Here is a 21,931-nt window from a genome sequence, read left to right as displayed (position 1 = left end):
CAGAAATTGGCTCATGATTTGGTCTGGTTTAAAGTTCACTTACAAGAGCTAAAATAACCTTGTAAAAGCAATTGAGTACTTGTGATCTTTTTGCCTAAAGAGAAGCCTAGCCTGAATACTTCAAGATGCTCCTTCATGGAAATAACTCGCTCTGAAGGCCTAAGAATAATGCACACAGTATTAAAAGAGAAGCCTCATTTTTCTCATACAGATTTCTGTTCAAGGATTACAATTCACAGGGGATGATAATTTAAACAGGAGTGGAAAGGGCAGTTCCACTAAAAGATAATTACAGAATAAAGCAGGCTCTGAAGACTTTAGTACATATAGGTTTGGGTGGCTTAGAATTGGTTCAGTTTCTGCATAGCAGTGCAATTGCTTCTTAACAGCAGCATTTTGATAGACATCAGTATTTAAGTTGCCTTTGTCCTGGCAATATACTTGAGTAACACTTACCTTCTATCTTTGAAAATAGTGAACATACTTTAGTTTGTAATAGATGTAAAAGTTTTTGTCTTTTCTTTGTCTATTGTTCTTTTAGTTTGGTAGAAGATGATTTGGAAAGAGTGGATTATGAGATACCAATAGTAATGGAATAGATTAACATTTGTCACAGCTCAACACTTGATAAAATGGTTTATTTTTGCTACTTTAATCACATTATTATGTTTTAAATACTGTATAGAAATACTATAGAGATGATGTTGAATGCTTTTTTCTGACTGTTTTAGACTATTGCTATGTAGTCGGAACTTTATACTTGGGCTTTACAATGTAGTGCAATGCTGTTGCCTGATATAGAAGTTGCTCTGCTGTTTGAGCCAAGAGCTTTGTAAGAAGCAGCACCACTGATGGCGTGCTTCCCCAAATCCATTGGCTGGTGAAGCCTTCAGGAGAATCATGGAATCAACCAGGTCGGAAAAGAGCTTTAAGCTCATCCAGTCCACTGCTCCCCAGCACTGCCAAGGCCACCACTAACCCACGGCACTGAGACCTCGTCTCCTTGGTGTGTGAACCCTTGCAGGGACGGTGCCTGCAGCCCTGCCCTGGGCAGCCTGTTCCAATGCCTGAGCACCCTCCGGGGAAGGAATTGTTCCTCATCTCCATCTAAACCTCCCCTGGTGCAGCTTGAGGCCGTTTCCTCTTGTCCCATCCCTTGTTCCTTGGGAGCAGAGCCCAGCCCCTCCTGGCTCCATCCTCCTGTCACGCAGTTGTAGGGAGCCATCAGGTCCCCCCTGAGCCTTCTCTTCTCCAGACTGAACCCCCCAGGTCCCTCAGCTGTTCCTACCCAGACTGAGCCTTTCCCCCTCTAAAGCCCAGGCCTAATTGGGTGTTTAATTGGGAGTGGAAGCAGTGAACTGCTGTGTGATGCAGTTAATGTGGCGTGTCTTGTGTGGTGGAAGATGGCGAGGCCTCCCATGTCTGGAGTTCCTGACAACTTCTAGAACATACTTTTTATCAGAGAAATAAGAGGAACTGTGAGAGAAATAGGGAATAGGGAAAAAAAACCCACATCTAAAACAGTTTAAGTTTTGGTACCTTATGTTTTTAATAGTGTTTCATGTTCGATTAGTTTCCTATTTATTAAAAGAACTGAGATAACCCAGTTTTCCTTTTTCCTGTAATACTAAGAACTGTAATAAATTCTTTTCAATGTAAAGGCAAAAGAACATCAAAATAAATTTGGAATTTTCGCAGAAAATTTAAATCTCATATACAAAATAACTGTATTCTCAAAACTATATTCTTAGAATGGTTACTAGCAGTATTGGCATTTTGGATACTAAAGATCAGCTAAAACCCCTTTAAAGTACAAGTGTTCTTTGTCTCTTCCTACACTGTCTATGGCTTTTGTGCTATATATTAATATTCTGCAAAGTCATCCTTAATTACACTGATTGTTTCTGCATTGTAGCTTCTCATCTGTGCTGTGCTTGACATTAGAGGCTGCAGTTGGGGAGTCAGTAGGGCAACTTAATCCCTCCCCTCGGATGCTGCTTCACTGCAGTCTGCAGGTTAGAAACAGCTCTGACTGTTCTGTTGTTAATGCTACTGGGTTCAAAATTGAATCATAATTAAAAAGAAACCAAGTCACTTGGGGAGAAGTTAAGGTTTTCCCTTCAAATCATTGATTTGTCCTGTAAGGGCATTAGTTCTGTTTCCCTTAAGTGTCCTCTATCTACTACATGGGGAAAAGAGCTCAAGGCTGAGGGTCCAGAGCAGGAGCCTATTGTAAAAGCAGCCAGTGGAACACACAGCAGGACAAACAGAACAGTCCTCCTGGTCTGACATGGATATTTACCAACAGCTTCCAAGGCCGAGGGCCCTCAAACATACTCAGGTTTTCAGCTGCACAGTTTAACCTAAGCTTTAGTATGTGTTCCTAAAAGGCCTTTTGTCCTAAAAAGAAACCACATAGCTCTGTCCAGCATTTGCCACGCAAACCTTTTGCAAAGATGAAGTGTGCATCATTAAATCAAGGTTTAAGAGTAACTTTAGCACCCTTACTAATGAAAGTAGCATATGTGACTTGAGGAGGAACAGGAACTCCTACAAGGCACTCTGTTTCAGTGGTAGTTTTATCAGTGAATTTCTCTTTTATCCCTTCTGGCTACTTACCTTGTCTCAGTAATTCAGTTTTGTCATAATGTCCCTGTTTTGCACTCTCTTCTTGCCTGCAGCACTTATTCTCCTCATGTGTCAGAAAGCTGAGCTGAGTTTTGCTAAAGCTTCCCCTGGAAACCTTGCTTCAGGTAACAGCCCAGCACTGATAGCTCCAGGCCACTGGTGGGACCCAAGAACTGGACCTGCCTGCTCTTCTGTCAGCCTATGGATAGGGAAAGCCTTGAAATCTGCATTTCTGGAGTCACTCCATTTGCAGGGAGCACAAAAGAGAGAAACTGGAAGGTTCCTTACCTTTAAATCTTGTTAATGATTAAATCAGAATTAAATCTGATTGAAATCTTTAAGTCTTTTAATCAACGTTTTTAAACAACTTCCAATTGGACTTTTTTAGCTAATGAAATAAGAGCAGTGCAAACGTCCTGTGTTCTACCTTCCCAGGCTGCCCTGAGCAAGAAGCTACACAGGACTGGCCTCAGAAAGGGGGAGACAGGGTAGGCTTTGGTCTGTGTCTGCTTCTTTTTGCTATCCAGTCTCAAAACAACTTCCCAAGTCCAGTCACTCCTGCCTAAAGTATGTTGAGTTGTTGGACAGAACATATTTAAACATATCTAGCAATGGGACAGCAAAGCTCAGACCTTGTAACATTTCCCATCATAGAATCATAGAATAGTTAGGGTTGGAAAGGACCTTAAGATCATCCAGTTCCAACCCCCTGCCATGGCCAGGGACACCTCACACTAAACCATGGCACCCAAGGCTGTGTCCAACCTGGCCTTGAACACCGCCAGGGATGGAGCATTCACAACCCCCCTGGGCAACCCATTCCAGTGCCTCACCACCCTCACAGGAAAGAATTTCCTCCTTAGATCCAATCTAAACTTCCCCTGTTTCAGTTTTAACCCGTTACCCCTTGTCCTGTCACTACAGTCCCTAATGAAGAGTCCCTCCCCAGCATCCCTATAGGCCCCCTTCAAGCTACAACACTCGTACTGACTATCCGATCTGAAAGTTTTAGACTCGGCGTCTGTTGACTTTAATTCAGTGGAGTACTTAAATTTATTATGTTCTATTTGTGTTATTGAAAAACCCAGGCTAACAACTGATCCTTCATTAGTGAATAAAGCATTACTTTCACGCAAGAAAAGTGGGAATAGGAGGATTTTAACCTACCTGTAGATAATACATGCACTGTTCCTGCATGTGTCGCAGTTAGCTGTGTCTTGACCAGTCCGATACGAAAGCCTACGAAGACAAGAACATGAGGTCACTGAAGAGGAATTTGGTTTGACATGGTTTTACCTTCTATGATTCTTTCATAGACATCAGGGGTTCTTTTTGGTTTGAACTTAAATACTGAAGGCAAAAAAGGAGCCATTAGGAAACCAAGATCAACATTCAGTGTAATTCACGTTCCCTGAGCAATGGGAGGATGAAGTAATTTAGAAAGTGAGCCTTTGATGATTGCAAGGAGAAAATAAAGCATTTAGATTACAAAGTATAACAGAAATAAAAGGGAAAACAACAAAAGAACCAAGTGAGGTGAAGCTCTTCTTGCATAAAGCTGCTGTGAACCAAGGTGATGAACCATCCCTGTAAGCAGGCTGGTTTGTTTTCTCTGCTTTCTCAAATCCCTGAGGCTTTTCCCAGTTACTGGTGGATGTACAGAACATAATACTGAAAAATGGCACCTATTTCAGTGCCTCAGCAATGAGGTATGAAGATGGGTTGTAGGGATGTTTATGTCTTAAAAGGAAGAAAGTACCATTTAAATCACACTTTCTGCACTCACGTAGCCTACGGGTGTTCTTTGACACGCTTTGGTTTGTAGTCTGTTGGAGCAGTGTCTTAATTTCCTTATGTGTCGTCTCTGAGTTGGTTAATTTGAATTAAAAAGGGGTTTTAAGGCATGCAAGTACTTTTTTGTGCATAGGTATTTTATCAAAATAAATCATAAAATCCCAGCCTGGTTTGTGTTGGAAGGAACCTTAAAGCTCATCCAGCTCCATCCCCTGCCACGGGCAGGGACACCTTCCACTAGAGCAGCTTGCTCCAAGCCTGTGTCCAACCTGGCCTTGAACACTGCCAGGGATGGGGCAGCCCCAGCTTCTCTGGGCACCCTGTGCCAGCGCCTCAGCACCCTCACAGGGAAGAGCTTCTGCCTAAGAGCTCATCCCAGTCTCCCCTCTGGCAGGTTAAAGCCATTCCCCTTGGCCTGTCCCTACAGGCTCGTCTCCAAAGCTTCTCTCCATGTTTCCTGTAGCCCCTTTAGGCACTGGAGCTGCTCGAAGGTCTCTTATGTCTCAGAGGGGTGAAGTAGTATCTGTTTTTCATTACCTTTTGAAGTCTTTCAGAAGCTGACATTCAGATTGTCCCTACTCTGTTAAACTTGGCCTTGCTAAATATTTTTTCCAAGCTATTGATCAAATACTAAGGACTCTTCCTAAGGCTACAACATCTAGAGTTTACAGAGCAGTTGATAAAGGCCTTTATTTACTGAGCACAGAAAGGACAGTCAATAATTGCTGTCAGAGGAGCACAGTTGGTCAAGTGCTTCTCTATAGGTAAAAGCATAAACCCACCATGCTGGGTACCAAGTGAAGTCGGGACATTTGAATTCATCTGCGTACTCCTACAAACTACCATTCAAATCGGTTAATTCTCTGGCTTGTAGAATAATAACCTTCTTCTCTGCCTCTTTCTCCTCTTTGTCCATGGTGCTGCAGGGTTTAGGTATTCACATTTGGCTGCCCCTTCGTTGCTAAAGGGTTTTAATAAAGGTCCTTTCCAACCCGAACTGTTCTATGATACCATGCTACACAGGAGCATGTGTGTCATCACTGCTTTAGTTCCTATGAAGCTCTACCAAGCAGATCCCACCAGCACCGTGTCTATCTTACAAACATCGCGTTTTAGTTAGGATAAACTTCCTCAACACTGGTTGGTACTTGGCTAAAGCCATGCTCTGTTTGGTGTTTATGTGGATGTACTGGTTCAGTCATAAACTACAGTCCTGCTTCTGTAAGTTACAGTGGTTTTAATATCATATTAACAATAAGGCACTGAATAAACTTAGGTACTTGGGTATCTTCCTAAGACTCGAGTTTTCCATATTGTATTTATATTTCTAAAGCATGATGATCTTCAAGTGCACAATCAGACATTCAAGTACTTAAAACCTTATTTCCTACTTTATGGTATAAGGCAAACTCATTAAGATGACAAAAATGGCCCTTTGATACAAATATTTAACAATTACATGATTTTTAGATGATCAGTTTGAAATCCTGGTTTCTGAACTGACCACTTGGTTTTAGCACCGGCGTCGTTCACAAGCTTTACTGTTTGCTGTGATACATCTAGTTTTTCCTAGTTTTATGTCATTCACAATGAACTTAAAGCATCATTTTCCTTATTGAATATTCGTAGCTCTTCAGGGATTATTTTCTTTTCAAGCCACAGATCTAGCAGTGTTGCCTTCTCTGGACCATCCTGTCAGTCAGACCTCTTTGTAAGGCCCAAGAACGCTGCATGGTGTCAGTGTTTGGTTTCCATGCGGCGCTTTGATAGCTCTTAACCAGGGCTGCGTTATGTGAGTGTTAGATCAGTATAAATTCAATTATTCCTATACAAATTAAACTCTTCAGGAAAGAATTTTGTTGTTGACACCCCAGGGCTTTGGACTCTCACTTGCTTGTTTTCACATCTGCATAAGCACATGCATAGAATTCATCTACTTCGTGCCAACAAGGATTTTACTACTGGCATAACGTTTCCATGTACATCCTAGGCAGTGAGGTTGATCTGCAACACGGGCTTACTGAAAAACAGAGCTTCCTACCAGTGTTAACTGCTACAACCAGTTCGTGAGCGCACTCTGGGTACCAGGTTCAGGAGAGCAGAGTCCTGGGTGCTTATTCTTCCCTTGTGAGGTGGGGTACTTTGAATAAGCTACTTTTCTCCTTCCCCTTTAAAATGTTTTTAAGGGTATTCCAGTGCCAAAGAGCTCGGGTTAGACCAGTAACTTTATTCTTCATTGCTAAACCAGTTGTTACTTTCAGTAAGAAGAAAACCTGTACATTGTGATGTTTTGCACCAAAGACTCCTACAGATTTGTTTTCTTTTTAGGGACATTAAAGTTGGTTTTGATCCGGTTCAGATCCAAACTGGAGTGTTTCACTTTGTACTGAGATGTCTGGGAGCCAGGAGTTCCCCCCAAGCTGTGAATCCCGTGGGCCATGTAGTTCACATAACAATCACCTCAGCATTAAGCTTTGCAGCTCATTTTACTAATCTTAATATCCTAATTTTGGGAATGCCTCAGTGGTTTTAGTAGTATTACATGTTATAATTCGCTTCAGTCGCTCCCTTTTATCCTCAACCTCAACCTTATTCTGGTGTCCTCAACATAAAAAGGACATGGAACTGTTGGAACAAGTCCAGAGGAGGCCATGAGGATGATCAGGGGCTGGAGCACCTCCTGTATGAAGACAGGCTGAGAAAGTTGGGGCTGTTCAGCCTGGAGAAGAGAAGCTGTGTGGAGACCTCATAGCAGCCTTCCAGTATCTGAAGGGGGCCTATAGGGATGCTGGGGAGGGACTCTTCATTAGGGACTGTAGTGACAGGACAAGGGGGAACGGGTTCGAACTTAAACAGGGGAAGTTTAGGTTGGATCTAAGGAGGAAATTCTTTCCTGTGAGGGTGGTGAGGCACTGGAATGGGTTGCCCAGGGAGGTTGTGGATGCTCCATCCCTGGCGGTGTTCAAGGCCAGGCTGGACAGAGCCTTGGGTGATATGATTTAGCGTGAGGTGTCCCTGCCCACGGCAGGGGGGTTGGAACTGGATGATCTTAAGGTCCTTTCCAACCCTAACGATTCTATGATTCTATGATCTGGTATTATGAATGAACAGGAAAGATGTCTTGAGCTTGAAAGGGGAGAGTGCAAAGTCCTGTCTCGTACAGTGCACATCTACTGGTATGAAGATGTGAGGTGCAATCTGAAGGCAGTGGAAGGTGTCCCTGCCCGTGGCAGGGGGTTGGAGCTGGATGGGCTTTAAGGTCCTTTCAACCCAAAGCAGTATGGGAGTCTTTGAAGACCCAACCAAATCTAACCTCTTCCCCTGTTAACCACCAATTCCTTATTCTTTTCTTGGTGATCTTACTACAAAAGATGTTTTAGTTCCTACCTGGAAAAATATTTCTCACGTGGATGCTGAAGGAAATCTTTTGGTTTAAGTAAGCTGCTTTCTGGGTAGAACCTGTACTACCTCATGATTTGTTTTTGTTACCCCCAGAATGATGAAGATAGAGTTGAGTGAGATACATCTGTGTGTGTATATGTATATATATCCACACACACATGTATGGGGGGGGCTAATCCTATCAGTATAGCAAAGTCAATGCAGCACTAGTCATTCCTAGTTTGATGGCATGCATGCTGATCTGCAGGGAAGGAACTGAATGTATGTATTTGTTTAATGAGCATCCCTGGTATTCATAATATGACTGTATTTCATACTACTTAATATGTTTTGATGTACACTAAAAGTAGCCATTACTCCAGTAGCTTCATTCTTTGATACCTTACATCTCATATCATCATTTTCCATATGGGTGCACACAGATGGGCACGCTTAAGCTCATGTGTGATGTGGTGCTGTGTGCTGGAGAAGGGCTGCATTTGGGTTAGTTGGGTTGCTGTGGCTGCATCCACCCCGCTGAGTCACCTTAGCAGTGATACCTCACCTCCCCACTCGGTTTCCCACACCTGCTTGTGATCTCCATTACATATTATTTGCAGGAGGCTCTCATTTCTTGCATTCTTGGCACACCCTGAGCTTAACCTCAATTAACACCTCCAAGTATTAGAATATCATAACGAAGAGCCACCCTTCTGCTGACACAGACTGGCAATAACTAATAATAGGCTGCAGTTTTCAGGCAGCCTGAGGGAATGACACCCTCAGAATCCCTGTGAAATGCAGAATTCCTGAACCTGCTTGAGGCTCTTCTTGAAAACACCAACTGGAACATCCAAATCTTGGCATTTGAGTAGGTTTTTTTGCTTGTACAGATTGGAGACCCCATTTTGCTGGGAGGGGGGAAGCTCAGATCTGGATATGCTGATTTTCCCCTAGTTTTCAGTTGGTGGCTAGAGAAGAGGTGCTAATTCAAGTATCCTGGACATAAAATCCTGGAATTGTTTGGCTTGGAAGGGACCTTAAAGCTCATCCAGTTCCAACCCCTGCCGTGGGCAGGGACACCTTCCCCTAGAGCAGCTTGCTCCAAGCCCCATCCAACCTGGCCTTGAACACTGCCAGGGATTACAAAGCAATTTGGAGGGATAGATCTGTTCCATCTGGATGTCTTCTCCTATCTGCTGGGATGTAGGGAGTACAGAGAGCACCTTTATGCACTGATGGGTGTGCTCTTTAGAGGATATTGATATCCATCACACTTTTGATGTATTACCACCAACAAGAGGATAAACAGACTTCAAGAGTCTTCCTTTATTGTTGTTTGTGTTAAAATACAGTGAAACAAGTTATCTTAAGCAGGCAGTGGGCCTTTGAAGTGGTTTTGAAGTGACAGTTCTGGCTGTGCTGAATAGCTGAGGAAGTGTAGGCTGTGGCTCTCCCTAAGTCTTTGTATGGATGGGTATTGTATTCCCTTGCATGGCCTGGTCCTGCTGTGCCTATCTATAGTATAGCTAAACACACTGATGTTATCTGTCTGTACAGAGTAATGGCTCAGACATAGAGAGTCTGGTGGAAACTTCTAAACCCCTTTGTTTTCTACTCTAAAGCATTACTAATAACTATGCTTCGAGGCAAAATTGTCCATACTATTAACATAATTTGTCTTTTGGAAGAATAAGATGACTACACTATGTCATGTGCGTCTCAGCTGTCCTTTTGACTCGAATAAGTCATGTTTTACCTATGTAAACTTCAGGGAAATCACTTGTATATGTTTTGCAGGTTAAAATCAGCTTAGCCATATAGGTTTAGTCTACTCTAAGAAAGATCTGCTATTCTGGCTCAGTGGAGAGCCTCATGTAAACCCGTTTGTATCAGCAAAATCATGTTCCTGTTGGATGAATATCTGCCTCTTAGATGCAGATGCATATCTGTTCCCTTAAGAGCTTACACTCTGCCATCAAACCAGCAGGTACATGCAGGTATAAACATCTCAAGTTAGCATTTGGCTCATATAAAGGTCTTCTGCAAAATCACCTGCCCAGTTGAACACTGCTTTGGCCCTCTTGCTCCTGTACTTTCATTACATTCATAGTTACCAGTTAACAGTTTTGATCTGTAGATGATAGCAGTACAGCCTCATAAAGCTCGAGAGTCAGCAGTATTGTGCTTTGAACAATCATGTTGGGGCTTTTTGGTTTGATGTCTACAGCTGATGCACACATTGAATTGTTTCATCCTTTTCACAGGTGTGTTGCGGTTTGCTCTTTGTTTCTCTGCCTTTTTGTTTTCTCCTTGCCTTTCACCTGGAGATGTTTTCTTTCTTCTGTTGTTTGTTGGCACTCCTCATTTGCTTCCCCAGTACCATCCCTGGGAGCATCCTTGGTGTGTCTCCCACTAAACACAGAATCAACTAAGCTGAAAAACACCTTTAAGACCATCACATCCAACCTCTACCCCAGCACTGCCAAGGCCACCACTAACCCATGTCATTAAGGGCCTCATCTACATGTTTTTTGAACGCAGACTTGTGTTTGAGAGGATCTGCTCCCCTTTATGTGACAAAGTGTGGGTTAACTCCACCAGCGGTGTGGATAGCCTTAGATTGCTCAGAGTGGCTACAGAAACAGGTGCTTCAGTGTGCTCTGCATCGGGTTGGCTTGAGCTGATTTATATGTGCAATCGATTGGTTGTGTTATAATTGAGAGTGGAACCTGGCTCTTTGATACTGCTCTGTAGTCCCTGCAGAGACTCGAGATGGGCTTGGAGCTCTCGTACCTCCAGCTCCACACACTTGGAAGCTGTTGCCCAGATTTCCTAGCAAAGTCTCACAGACTCGTAGGCAGGATTTGCTGTCATTGCAAGGGCCTGTAGGGCCAGGCCAAGGGGAATGGCTTTAACCTGCCAGAGGGCAGCCCGAGATGAGCTCTTAGGCAGAAGCTCTTCCCTGGGAGGGTGCTGAGGCGCTGGCACAGGGTGCCCAGAGAAGCTGTGGCTGCCCCATCCCTGGCAGTGTTCAAGGCCAGGTTGGACACAGGGGCTTGGAGCAAGCTGCTCCAGTGGAAGGTGTCCCTGCTGTGACAGGGGCTGGGAGTGGATGAGCTTTAAGGTCCCTTCCAACCCAAACCAGTCTGGGATTCAATGTTTAAACACACACCAAAATAAGGCAAAAGAAACGCTGCACAAATCCACTGCCTCATTTTTGAGAGCCCTCTTTTAACCAATGGCAGAGGATGAAAGCAGAAATTTTCTGATGCTCTAAAATAATACCAGAATCTTTTTTCCACTTTTTATTCCCCCCCTTATCTGCCTCGTTATTCCAGGGCTGATATTATTCATTGGGTTTCTGAAAATACTCTGAAATGTACAGGAGCTCAGTGGTGAGATTTTTCAGCCTGTTTCCAAGACAGTACTTTGTTGTCTCTTACTGAATCCTGACAGTTGGAAGCAGATGACTAATTCTCTTTTTGAGGTATTTGCACTGTGGGTGGATGCCATGGCTCCCAAGATACCAATTGAAGCGCTTTCACCCCATAAATACGTTTTATATTAGACTCGGGTTAGGCGGGGAGTGAAGTGTTTAAAAAAGCCCACAATGACCCCCATATTTTAATAGGGGTGTCTAGTGATTGAACAAAAAAACCCCACTGAGAACGGAGAGAATTAAAATGCATTTCAAGGGAAATCACAAAGCCTCGCAAGAATTCGGTGCGTACAAGGTCTAGCATCTCTCTTGAATGTTTGTGCCTCTGTTGTCTCATCAGAGAAGTCAGGAGGAGAATTAAAATGTCAACGCTTTGTATTATGGATAATTCAGGGAAGTTGTTTGCTCTGGATGACTAGCATCTGTATTCCTGGCGTGTAGCTCTGAGGCCAGACGCTGCCAGCAGTTATCAGGGAGCACACTCCGGTGGTTACACTCGGATGAGGTCTGTCTCTTTACCCCTCGCACTCCAAATGTCTCTGCTGTGATTTACTCCTGACCTCAGCGCATCATTACTTGGATGCCCTGAGACTCCTGAAGCCACAGCTCATCATCATGTCTCCCGCACCTGCAGCTTCAGAGCATGTCAACCTACCTCTTCCCACCTCCAAATCCACCTCATTTTATAATGAATTCCTTCTGCATGTGATTTGGGGGACCGGCTGGGGCAATGTTCAGTGGTGTGGTCAGCATACAGAACTCCCTGCATGCAGCTCTTCACCTCCCTGGTGCTCCTGCCTAGAGCTGAATGGATTCTGAGCTACAGAGAGATTATCCAGCTCTTGCTCTGTAGTAAAAGACCTTCATCAGCCACAGCACTGAAAATCATAATAGCACAGTTCTAATGCAGATGAAACCCTCTCAACCGATCAGAGCAAAGGGTGTCTCATAGGTATGAACTAATAGTGTGTCTATGGGTAATAGCTGTATTAAAATACAACACCTTGGATTTTGCTTGACTTGGACTTTGAAATTGAGAAGGCTGCTCACAGGCATTGTTCCTATAAAGGAGGGAAGACGGGAGAAGTGAGAAGTCTGTGGTGGTTTTTTGATCATTTCCAAGTGATAGAGATTTCAGTGCAAGCTCAAATAGAATTATGCATTGCATAGAATCCTATGGCATGGTACAGAGAGCTACATTCCCCAGGAGGACAGCAAATCCCATAGAATCATAGAATAGCAGGGACTGAGAAATCGGCTCGTCAAGGGATGAATAACAGTAAAATACAGATCAAGCAGAGTCACAGTAGATGCTTAACATGGTCACCCAGCCAAGCCTGGCTTCCTCACCGCAGGATGTTGTCACCAGAAAACCAGACATGTAGAAATCACAGAATCCCAGGCTGCTTTGTGTTGGAAGGGCCCTTAAAGCTCCTCCAGCCCCAACCCCTGCCACGGGCAGGGACCCCTTCCACTAGAGCAGCTTGCTCCAAGCCCCTGTGTCCAACCTGGCCTTGAACACTGCCAGGGATGGGGCAGCCACAGCTTCTCTGGGCACCCTGTGCCAGCGCCTCAGCACCCTCCCAGGGAAGAGCTTCTGCCTAAGAGCTCAACTCAGTCTGTCCTCTACATCGATAAGCCTATACCAGCTTAGAGTAACAACTACACCAGCTGTACTATATGCAAACCAAAGAACTTGTTTAAAATTGTAATGTTGCACAGTAGCATAACATGAGGAGTACGGTGTATGAGCTGCTGCCCACTGATATGGCCGATGCTGTGGTACTTGCAGGAAGGATGCGGAACTGTATGGAGAATAAAAGACATCAGGAAGGACCATGGAAGTGCTGAACTCTTTTTCTGTTGCAGCTTGAATAACTCTTTGCAGGTCTCAGTACTTTCTGTTCTCTTATTCCCTTAAGTAATGGTAGATTTTATTCCAGTCCAGGAGACCACGTAGAGCCTCAGTTGCTTGAGCTTTGTATACAGATGCTCAGAAAGGTCCCATCCCTCAGCGTTCTTTCTGAGCTTGTATGGCTGACAGTGAAGCAAACAAATCCCTTTGCATTTCCCAAGGATATGATGTAAGTCATGTCAGTCTGAACTACTGCGGAGCGTAAATTGCCTTGTTAACATCAAAATACCTCTGCTCATCCCTACAGCCCAGGCTCTCGTGCTGATGAGTTATTAGGTCACACTCAGCTTCTATCGTTTCTTCTCAGGAGACTGGAACCAAAAGGAAAAAGCTGCAGTACACCCAGTACAGTGCTGTGTGTCCTCTTCTGGTCGGTTCATGCAGCAACTGATGTGGTGAAAAACATCCTTCAGCATCACCTGAGCAGTTAAAGAGGGTTAAGCACAGCTGGGCATGTTTGGAGTGATTTCCAACCTCCTTTTGCATGGCAGTTTTCCTTCTTGGTTGACCTGTAACACAGCTGATCCCTGTCTGCTCCTCCATGAGATGCAAAACTAATCACAGTAAACTCTCACAAAAAGCTCAGAATTGTCCCGTTTTCACTTAAGGATTCTGTTAAAGCCCTGCTTTTCTCAATGTTTGCTTATAACATGGAAAAAAGGGTCAATGGCAGGGAAGAGTAACCTAGTGCTGACTGCAGACAGCAAACCCTGCATTGGGCTGCTCTATATATCACAGCTTGGTTACCTGTTCACTCATCTATCTTCAAAATCCCTCTGTATATTTAAAGCCCTAAAATGAAGCCGTTAAGAACTACAAACCAGTGCAGACCACCTTATTTTTATCAAGATCTGATGGGAGAACAGTTCCTGGCTCTGGAACTGAAGAAGCCAGAAGTGATGGAGGTGGCACGGAGCGAGGATGGGCAGACACATGCCTGGGAGCTCCTCACTTAAAAGATGTTTTCCTCCAGATACTGAAACAGTCCACACTTGAGTCCACGTCAACTCTTCATCAGTTCCATGAATGTAAGAACAGGAGCTTTCCTAAGCCTGAACTGCATCTTTATGTCTTAATTCTAGAACCTGGGGAGCTGGGAGCCTCACCAGTTTAAGACTAAAACACCCATCTCTCTTCAGACAAGTCTTTTTACTAAGATTGGCCATCAAATCCATTTTTGCCTAGTCAGGATAAGAGATGAGTATCTCTGTGTGTGAACACAGGGGCTCAGAAGTAGGTGTCAATTAGAAATCTGGGGATTAAGCTTGCGGCAAATGAACAGCAGTGAGAAATGTGACACTGTAAAGCTCATTCTGTCTCATTTTTACCTGGCTCATTGCTCTGTCTCTTTGGATTCTAGTAGTACTGACAGTCAAAATGTAGTTATTAAAGGATTATTCTAATTGTGTAAAGTGAAAACTGGTTAATTCAGTACCTAAATAACATCCTCTGTCAAAGCCTGATTTAGCAGAAAACCTCTTCCTTGCAGGTATGTGATTTGGACAGCTTGGTGACAGTTGGCAAAGCTTCCCGTGCGATCTGCAGCAGTTCAGATATATTTAGCAAGAACGTAGCCTGCTGACACTGTTTCTCACTGTTCATTATGAGACTTCATCAGTGATTCCAGCTTTGAATGGGGGGGATTTGCTTTTCTTGGCCTCGGTGTCACTGCAGCCAGTCTGTTGGCAATGCCTTGAACTTTGATTGCACTGCAAAGGCTGAAGCGGGGCCGAGCCCTGCTCAAATGGGGAGGTGGAGGATGACAGTTCATCTTGGTTTTAAAGTCTGTTCAACAGCAGCTTGATATAAATCAAATTCTTCTTCTGAGTACTTCAAATACTGTTTCTTAGAATTGTGCCTGCATAGTATATGCAGATAAAAAGCTGGAATCTAGTAGAAAAATAAGGGCTTTTTTTCCCCAAGACTTAGCATGCTCCTAGTGTCCTTTGAGAAAACATAGTAAGCATTAAGATCAGGTAACTGCTGAAAAGATTGTGTTTCTTCTTCTTTGTTTGTTCTATCTTTATTCCACATACTGGCTGTTGCTAACAGTTCACTTTTCATTCGTGTTCATCATCATTTGCTTGTTGAAAACCTCCTACCACTGTATTCCCAACAAAGGATGTTTGATAGATGAGCTACTACTGATAGCAGGGTCATTTAGCACACTGCTCTTTATCTTAAATGTTACTGTGCCTAGGTACTCTGATAACTGTTAGATCTGTTCCAGGCATGTTTGTGAACTGTGAATGTTTGCCCTTTTTCTCCACTCTGACAATTCTGTCTGTAGCTTTGGTTACGAGCAAGAGAATAAATCCAACCCGAATAAAACTCCTACCTAAAATACAAATGTAATCAAGTTTTGAAGGCCTATGAAACACTCCTGTTACCTGCCCCGGAACATCTAACTGCACGTTGGCTCTTAGTAATCAAACTCAGACAAAAAGGTGTTCTTGCAGCCCAGACACCCCCCCCCCCCCCGCCCCATGTGCTGGGCTGCACCTCCAGAGTGTGAGCAGCAGCTCAGGGAGGGGATCCTGCCCCTCTGCTGTGCTCTGGGGAGACCCCCCCTGCAGTCCTGATCCAGCTCTGGGGCAGCAGCACAAGAGGGACGTGGAGCTGTTGGAGTGAGTGCAGAGGAGGCCATGGGGATGCTGCGAGGGCTGGAGCAGCTCTGCTCTGGAGCCAGGCTGAGAGAGCTGGGCTGGGGCAGCCTGGAGAAGAGAAGGCTCCTGAAGGGGAGACCTGAGAGCAGCTCCAGTGCCTGAAGGGGCTGCAGGAAACCTGGAGAGGGGCTTGGGACAAGGGCCTGTAGGGACAGGCCAAGGGGAATGGCTTTAACCTGCCCGAGGGGAGACCGAGATGAGCTCTTAGGCAGAAGCTCTTCCCTGGGAGGCTGCTGAGGCGCTGGCACAGGGTGCCCAGAGAAGCTGTGGCTGCCCCATCCCTGGCAGTGTTCAAGGCCAGGTTGGACACAGGGGCTTGGAGCAAGCTGCTCTAGTGGAAGGGGTCCCTGCCCGTGGCAGGGTTTGGGACTGGATGAGCTTTAAGGTCCCTTCCAACACAAACCAGGCTGGGATTCTAGTAAGTTTTTAAACCTTGGGTGATGCTGGATGTTTTACTTTGAATGACATGGAATCTTTAAGTGATGGATCTTATGCATTAGCTTTCATTTGGGGTTACTGAGATAAAGAGGGGGGTCATGGGGACTGACAATAGGTATTAAAATAGTCTGCATTAGGAAAGAGCAGTTTTGGCATAGAATGATTGTGCTGTGACGAGGTACATTGAGCTCTGAGAGGCATCAGTTTGGGGGCAATACAAAAGGGAGAAGGCTGGAATACTGCTTTATAGCTCAGAAAACGAGGCTACTTACAGTGAGGGCAGGTAAATGGGCTTTTAATACTTTCCCTGCTTTCAGGATAAGTGAGTGTCTGAGTGATGGCTGACAGATGAGCTGTTAATTGGGATATGAGCACAGGGCTAATGGGTAGGACCCTTCACAGCTCCAAATGCAAAGAATTTGACTTAAAACTGCTTTAGTGGCATAATGGAGAAGCATAAATGATCACAGTATGCATTTTGTTTGAATATGGCTCCAAGTTTAGTGTGACACATATACCTTTTGGGCAGTGACAAAGCCTGACAGTTCAGCTTTTAACGATCAGAAGTGACTGTATAGTTAGAGCAAGTGAGGGGAGTAGTTACACAAATGAATGTAAGTCAAGGAAGTGAGGGGTGTTCTGTCTGTGTTGGAGCTAGAAAATAAAGACTGCTACTATAGTAGTTGTCTGGTTCACTCTTAAGACTGGTATTAGAAGAAACAGCAGAGAAAATGGTACATATGCATTAGAACTTAAAAAAGACAAAGCCAAACAGCCCAACCATCCACTGGCCCAAAGAGCACAAGATCCCCAAAGCACTTCCAGTAAGGAAGATGCACCCAAGGGCATTTCCTGTGCCTGCCTTGGAAAGGTGAATTGTTACAGTCTCTAAGTTGTTTTGGTGTCTCTGTGTTCAGGCACTACCTGTGATGCCTACTCTGAAATACAGCAACTGTAGTGAGGGTGAAGAGGTAAGAATTTAGGAGGTGATCTCAGGTAAAGTCATAGAATGAACGTGACTGCTCCAAAGGACAGGCAAAGTGCATGTCCGTAAAGATCAGAGCTGAAAATAAAGGGAAGCATGGTAGTCCTGTTCCCAAGCCACTTAAACCCCTGTGGCACTCAGTATATGATACAGGTTGTGTGTCACAGTGGAATCTGTTGTGCTCTTTCTGGTTTTCACGTATTTATGTGTAGTGCAGCTCTCTTCTATGGTTGTATTTTCTTCCCTCCATTTCCAGGTTTTCTCTTAGAAATGGTTTTGTTAAACTTCTCCTTTGCCATGTCTGTAATTGAAAAAGCAAATCCAAAGAGGGGGGGAAATCCCAGATGAAGCCATGGCATGTTATTTCTGCACGTTACTTCCAAAGGCTGTGCTTTCAGGAGCTGTGTTCCTGTGAAATCTAAAAGCTTCCTTTTCTCCTTACGTGAAATAAGGAACTCCCAAGATTTAAGAGTGCTGGTTCATGTGTGTAGATGGCTTGAACTAGACAGCAAAGGTTGTTGCTACCTTGATTTACTTGGTCTGCTTCATCTGAGCTTAAAGGCTGGCCTGGACTTGAAGTACCTCCTAAGGAGAGGAAAAGCAAAGCTGAGCACTAAATGCTCTGGCTATCTCACTTTCACTTGCCATTGTTCCTGAGCTGCTGTAAGTTTATGCTCAACTCTTGTGATCTCAAGGATGATTCTTGTGGTATTTTGAAGCCAAAAGTACTTGAGTGCTGTGTCTGCATCAGGTGAAGCTCTCCTCTATCATACAAACATCCATCCAGACACACAGAGAACTGTTTGATTTTCTGTTTCAAACTGATAATGAGAGACACAAATATCCCATATTCCATGAAAAACAGGACATTTAAATTCTGCCCACGAGAACACGTTCTTTCAAAGCCTCTTTGGAGGAGCCCAGGACTGCTCGTTTCATCCCTGTTTGCTGAGAGCTCTTTGAATTCCTGCACCACCACCAGCTAAAGAATGAATGTAAACTATCCCTGAAACAGATTCATTTAACTCTGGTCTAAGGGGCAGCATTTGGCCTCTCGGAGGCAAAACACACTGACTTTGGTGTGGCAAACTGAGCGCTTTGTTCATTCAGACTGCTCATTTGGTGTGTAATGAGAAGGGCCCCACATTACCCTTGCTTTTCACAGCCAGGATGTAAAGGGCAGGTCATCAGCGTTCAACAGCAGCAGAAATAGTTCTGATTCTGTTCATCTTCTGGTCCATAGGTGCTGGTTAGCCAGGTTTGGGGATTAGTGATGTGCATTTTGCTTTCAATACTGTCTCCCTCAGTGAGGCTGTATACACAGAGCAGAATTTGGCTTGCTCAACTGAACGTCCTGCCTCTGAGTACAGCCAAATGTGTCTACAGTTTATAGATTACTAATAGTTCACTAGAAGATAAAGAAAACATCACTTGGAGCATAAAACAGGTTTTACGTTGCAAAGCTGCACCTTGCATCTTGTAGGAGGCAATGTTTCCTCCAACTTTAAGCTAGAAGACTTAACTGAAGCTGCTGCTGTTACTTTGGTTCATGCATGACTTAACACAGACATGGAATGTGATGTAACACATTCAGTGTGTGTCAACACAGACATTTGCTGTGATGTCATCTTTGGTTTTGGTAGAATTTTCTACATAGGAAGGTATAATTACCTTATTTAGTAAATAATGATGCACATAAATAGACAGTTTTAATAATTCTTTTTGATATTGGGGGGTCACAGGGGAGTCATGATTTCTATCCCATCCCCAAATCTACACTGTGTTATTTAGATGGATTTAATGCATTAACATGAATGCAGTACATGATGGTTAAGAACTGTGTCTCTTGATGGGCTCAGTTTTGCATTGTGACCAATAAAAGGGGCTTGATCCTAGCTCAGAGGAAGACATTGGTCATGCTGCAGCCTCAGAGTCTCAGCTCCATCATGTCAATCCCTTCTCTCATGGTTTTCCCCTTTCTTTTCCACCGAGTTGAGTGCTGTTTGTTGTTGCTAATTGTAGATAATGTAGTACTGATGCTCGGAAAAATATAGAGAGATGATATTCACCCAAAGGATGATATCGCTATCTTCAGAGCTGCTGAGACAATTTTGCTGGCATCGACTCATTTAGTGATGAATTGCAGTAATAGCAGTTCAAGACCTCCAGCATATTAGTGAGAATGAATCCACTGAGCGCCAGTCCCATGGCACTACAACAGCACTTAAAGAACACTGATTTCCTTGAAGGGAGAAAAATCTGATTAAGGGATTTAGCCGAGTTTCTTTGTTTGGTTTCTCTAACAAGAGCGTGGCATTTGTATTTGTTTCTTGATGTACGTTATAGCAAGGAATTTAATATCCATCAGAAAACCAGGAGAGTGCCATGAACACAGGCCACTGTTTTCTGTTTAAGCAGATGGATGTTTCCTATGCACTGCAATAAGCAGAGATGTAGCACGAGGATTGCTTTTAATTTCTTGTTACAAACTGACCTGCCACCTTGGTTATACAAGGAAGAAAAGATCAATATGCTAAAAATTGAGAAGATCCATAGTGTACAGTGATGGTTCTCTGTGGTAAAAGTGTTGTAGAAATGAATGCAGTAATTGGAAAGGATTATTCTAATAAAACCCAAGGCAGCCTATTATTGAAATAGTTGCCTAATTTGAGAGAAATAGGGATAAAGACAGGCTTCGTGTTAATAATGTGTTGATGCTGTGCATGAGAACAGAGTGTTCCTTCAGCTCTGGAGTGTGATCAGTGGAGAACAGCAGCATCCCAAGCTGGACTTCTTTGTGTCATCTCCTTTAAAATCACCCAGGCCCTGGAAGATTAGGGGGATCTGGAATCCAAGAATTCCTAAAACAGGAGGAGAACATGCAAGTATGCATCTCCTCCTCCATCTCTATGTCCTTCATGTACAGCTGGGAGGGGGCATGTTTGGGACATGGCTAGAACATATGTAAGTGTTGCTGAAAGTGGCTCCAAGGAGAAACCCTGTTCTGCTTTTGGTAAGTGTTAATGCAGCATCTCTATATGTGGTGTTTAAAACAATTCCTTTATCTGAAATCTCACTTGGGTTTGTAGATATTTTCTTCCTATTTTTATGATGAACCTCAACCACTGATTACAGTTAATGTCAAAGGATCATGAAAGCATTTTAATTCTCTTCCACATACCACAGCATGTTTGTAAAGATGTTCAAAGTGTGTGATGTATATTTAGGTGGTGATTTCTCCATTTCTTGGGGAACTTACGGGGGAGGAAGTAAAGGGATGCTGATAAATCAGCTCTTTTTGGTCAAATACTGTGTAGTTTTACAGTCTGTAGGAGAGGCAGGGAGATATTCTGAAGAACTGGGATTTATGGATAGTTCTGCTATTTTAGGGCTAATACAGACTACTGCTTTGTCAGGCTGACAACTCCAGAAGGATTATCTGGAGATACGAGCAATCATCGACAGTTCAGGCAAGACCTTTTCTGTGCTGAGGGCAGGGATGCACTCCTGGTGATGGCTCCATTAAATGGGTCTGCTTATGTGAGGGCAACAAAAAGAGTATTTGCTGTTGCTCTGCTATCTTTGGGAAAAGCTAAAAACTCGATACACAAGTGTATGGAGGAAGCAGTGGTATTTATAGCAGATGACTTGGTGAGTAGATGTGGGTGTTGATACACACAGGGCTCTCGCTGATGAGTTATGATGAAGAACTCTTTCTCTGCGTGTTGTGATTTGACAAGCAGCATGCCACTTCTCTCCAACTCGCTTGCAGTTTCTGGAGGTTAAAGTCAGAGGAATACTTTTTCTGAATAAGAATTAACAAATAAATAACAGAAGCATAAAATCATTTAGGTTGGAAAAAGCCTTTAAGATCATCGAAGCCTGTGTTGCCTTCAGCTAGATCAAGAAGCTTCTCAGGCTGAAGATTCAGGACTTGACAAGGTACTCGAATAGTAGTAAACTAAAAATGCTAAGGCTGTGTTGACAGCATCATCCAAGAGCTCAGATGATTTATTAATGCAAAACATCTTTTAAGGATTAACAAGATGATTCCTACATTGCTAACGAAAGAGTTGAATTGCAAATCTTCAGATGTACCTTTTTGGCTCTGATGCAAACATGCGCTGCTTCAAGCAGCACGAGCTACAGGCTTCTAATTTTAAAAGCCAGATTTCCTCAGAGAAGTTGGGATTTAATTACAGAGGTATTTAAAAGCACACAAACAGTGCACATCTTGAGGTGCATTCGCTGAATCGAGATTAGTGAACTAAGGCAAGTAAGTCTGCAAAATGCTCGTTGAGGTAACGTAAGAGGTGGGTTGAACTCTCCGGACGCAGGCTTAAGGTTGTACCACGTTATAGTAACTATCTGTAAGGGCTTATAGGTTGATTTAAGTAATGTAAGTTAGGGATGAACAGCATTTAGCTTCTTCATGCTTTTGTCATGTGTAAAGCAGTGCGAATGCTGCAAAGAAGACTTTGATATGCCAACTTTTCATTTCCTTCTGAAAGAAATATCGTTAACAATTCAGAAGGTGCAAATAAACCAGATGAGATTCAAATGCCATTAATGGAATTATATCAAGAGTTGGAATAATATCCCTTAATCTTAAAAAGAGGTAAGTCTCTTACAGAATTAGGGTTTTTCTGCTGCTTTTCATGCTGTGTGAGGTATTATGGTTA

The 21,931-nt window shown here is 43.6% G+C and overlaps 2 protein-coding genes and 1 long non-coding RNA gene across 5 annotated transcripts in view; 1 reads left to right on the top strand and 2 right to left on the bottom strand.

Annotated features, from left to right (window-relative positions):
- Nucleotides 1-21,931, top strand: part of DOCK1 (dedicator of cytokinesis 1) — a 315,311-nt gene that overhangs the window by 106,729 nt on the left and 186,651 nt on the right. The window lies entirely within an intron of this gene.
- The window catches only part of LOC134172252 (uncharacterized), a 60,312-nt gene that overhangs the window by 7,514 nt on the left and 30,867 nt on the right, over nucleotides 1-21,931 (bottom strand). The window lies entirely within an intron of this gene.
- Nucleotides 1-21,931, bottom strand: part of INSYN2A (inhibitory synaptic factor 2A) — a 45,991-nt gene that overhangs the window by 7,514 nt on the left and 16,546 nt on the right. The window contains exon 3 of one of the 2 annotated variants that reach the window (XM_062635227.1): nucleotides 3,796-3,867. In XM_062635227.1, coding sequence (XP_062491211.1) covers nucleotides 3,796-3,867 — 72 coding nt within the window. Of the gene's footprint in view, nucleotides 1-3,795; nucleotides 3,868-20,155; nucleotides 21,025-21,931 lie in introns of those variants that run through there. The other variant, XM_062635228.1, reaches the window with a different exon arrangement.

This window comes from Pezoporus occidentalis, unplaced genomic scaffold, assembly GCF_034315485.1.
Source record: "Pezoporus occidentalis ecotype Australia unplaced genomic scaffold, CSIRO_AGI_Poc_V1 ctg45, whole genome shotgun sequence".
In the NCBI taxonomy this organism is placed as follows: domain Eukaryota; kingdom Metazoa; phylum Chordata; class Aves; order Psittaciformes; family Psittacidae; genus Pezoporus; species Pezoporus occidentalis.
This window is presented reverse-complemented; position numbering and strand designations above follow the sequence as displayed.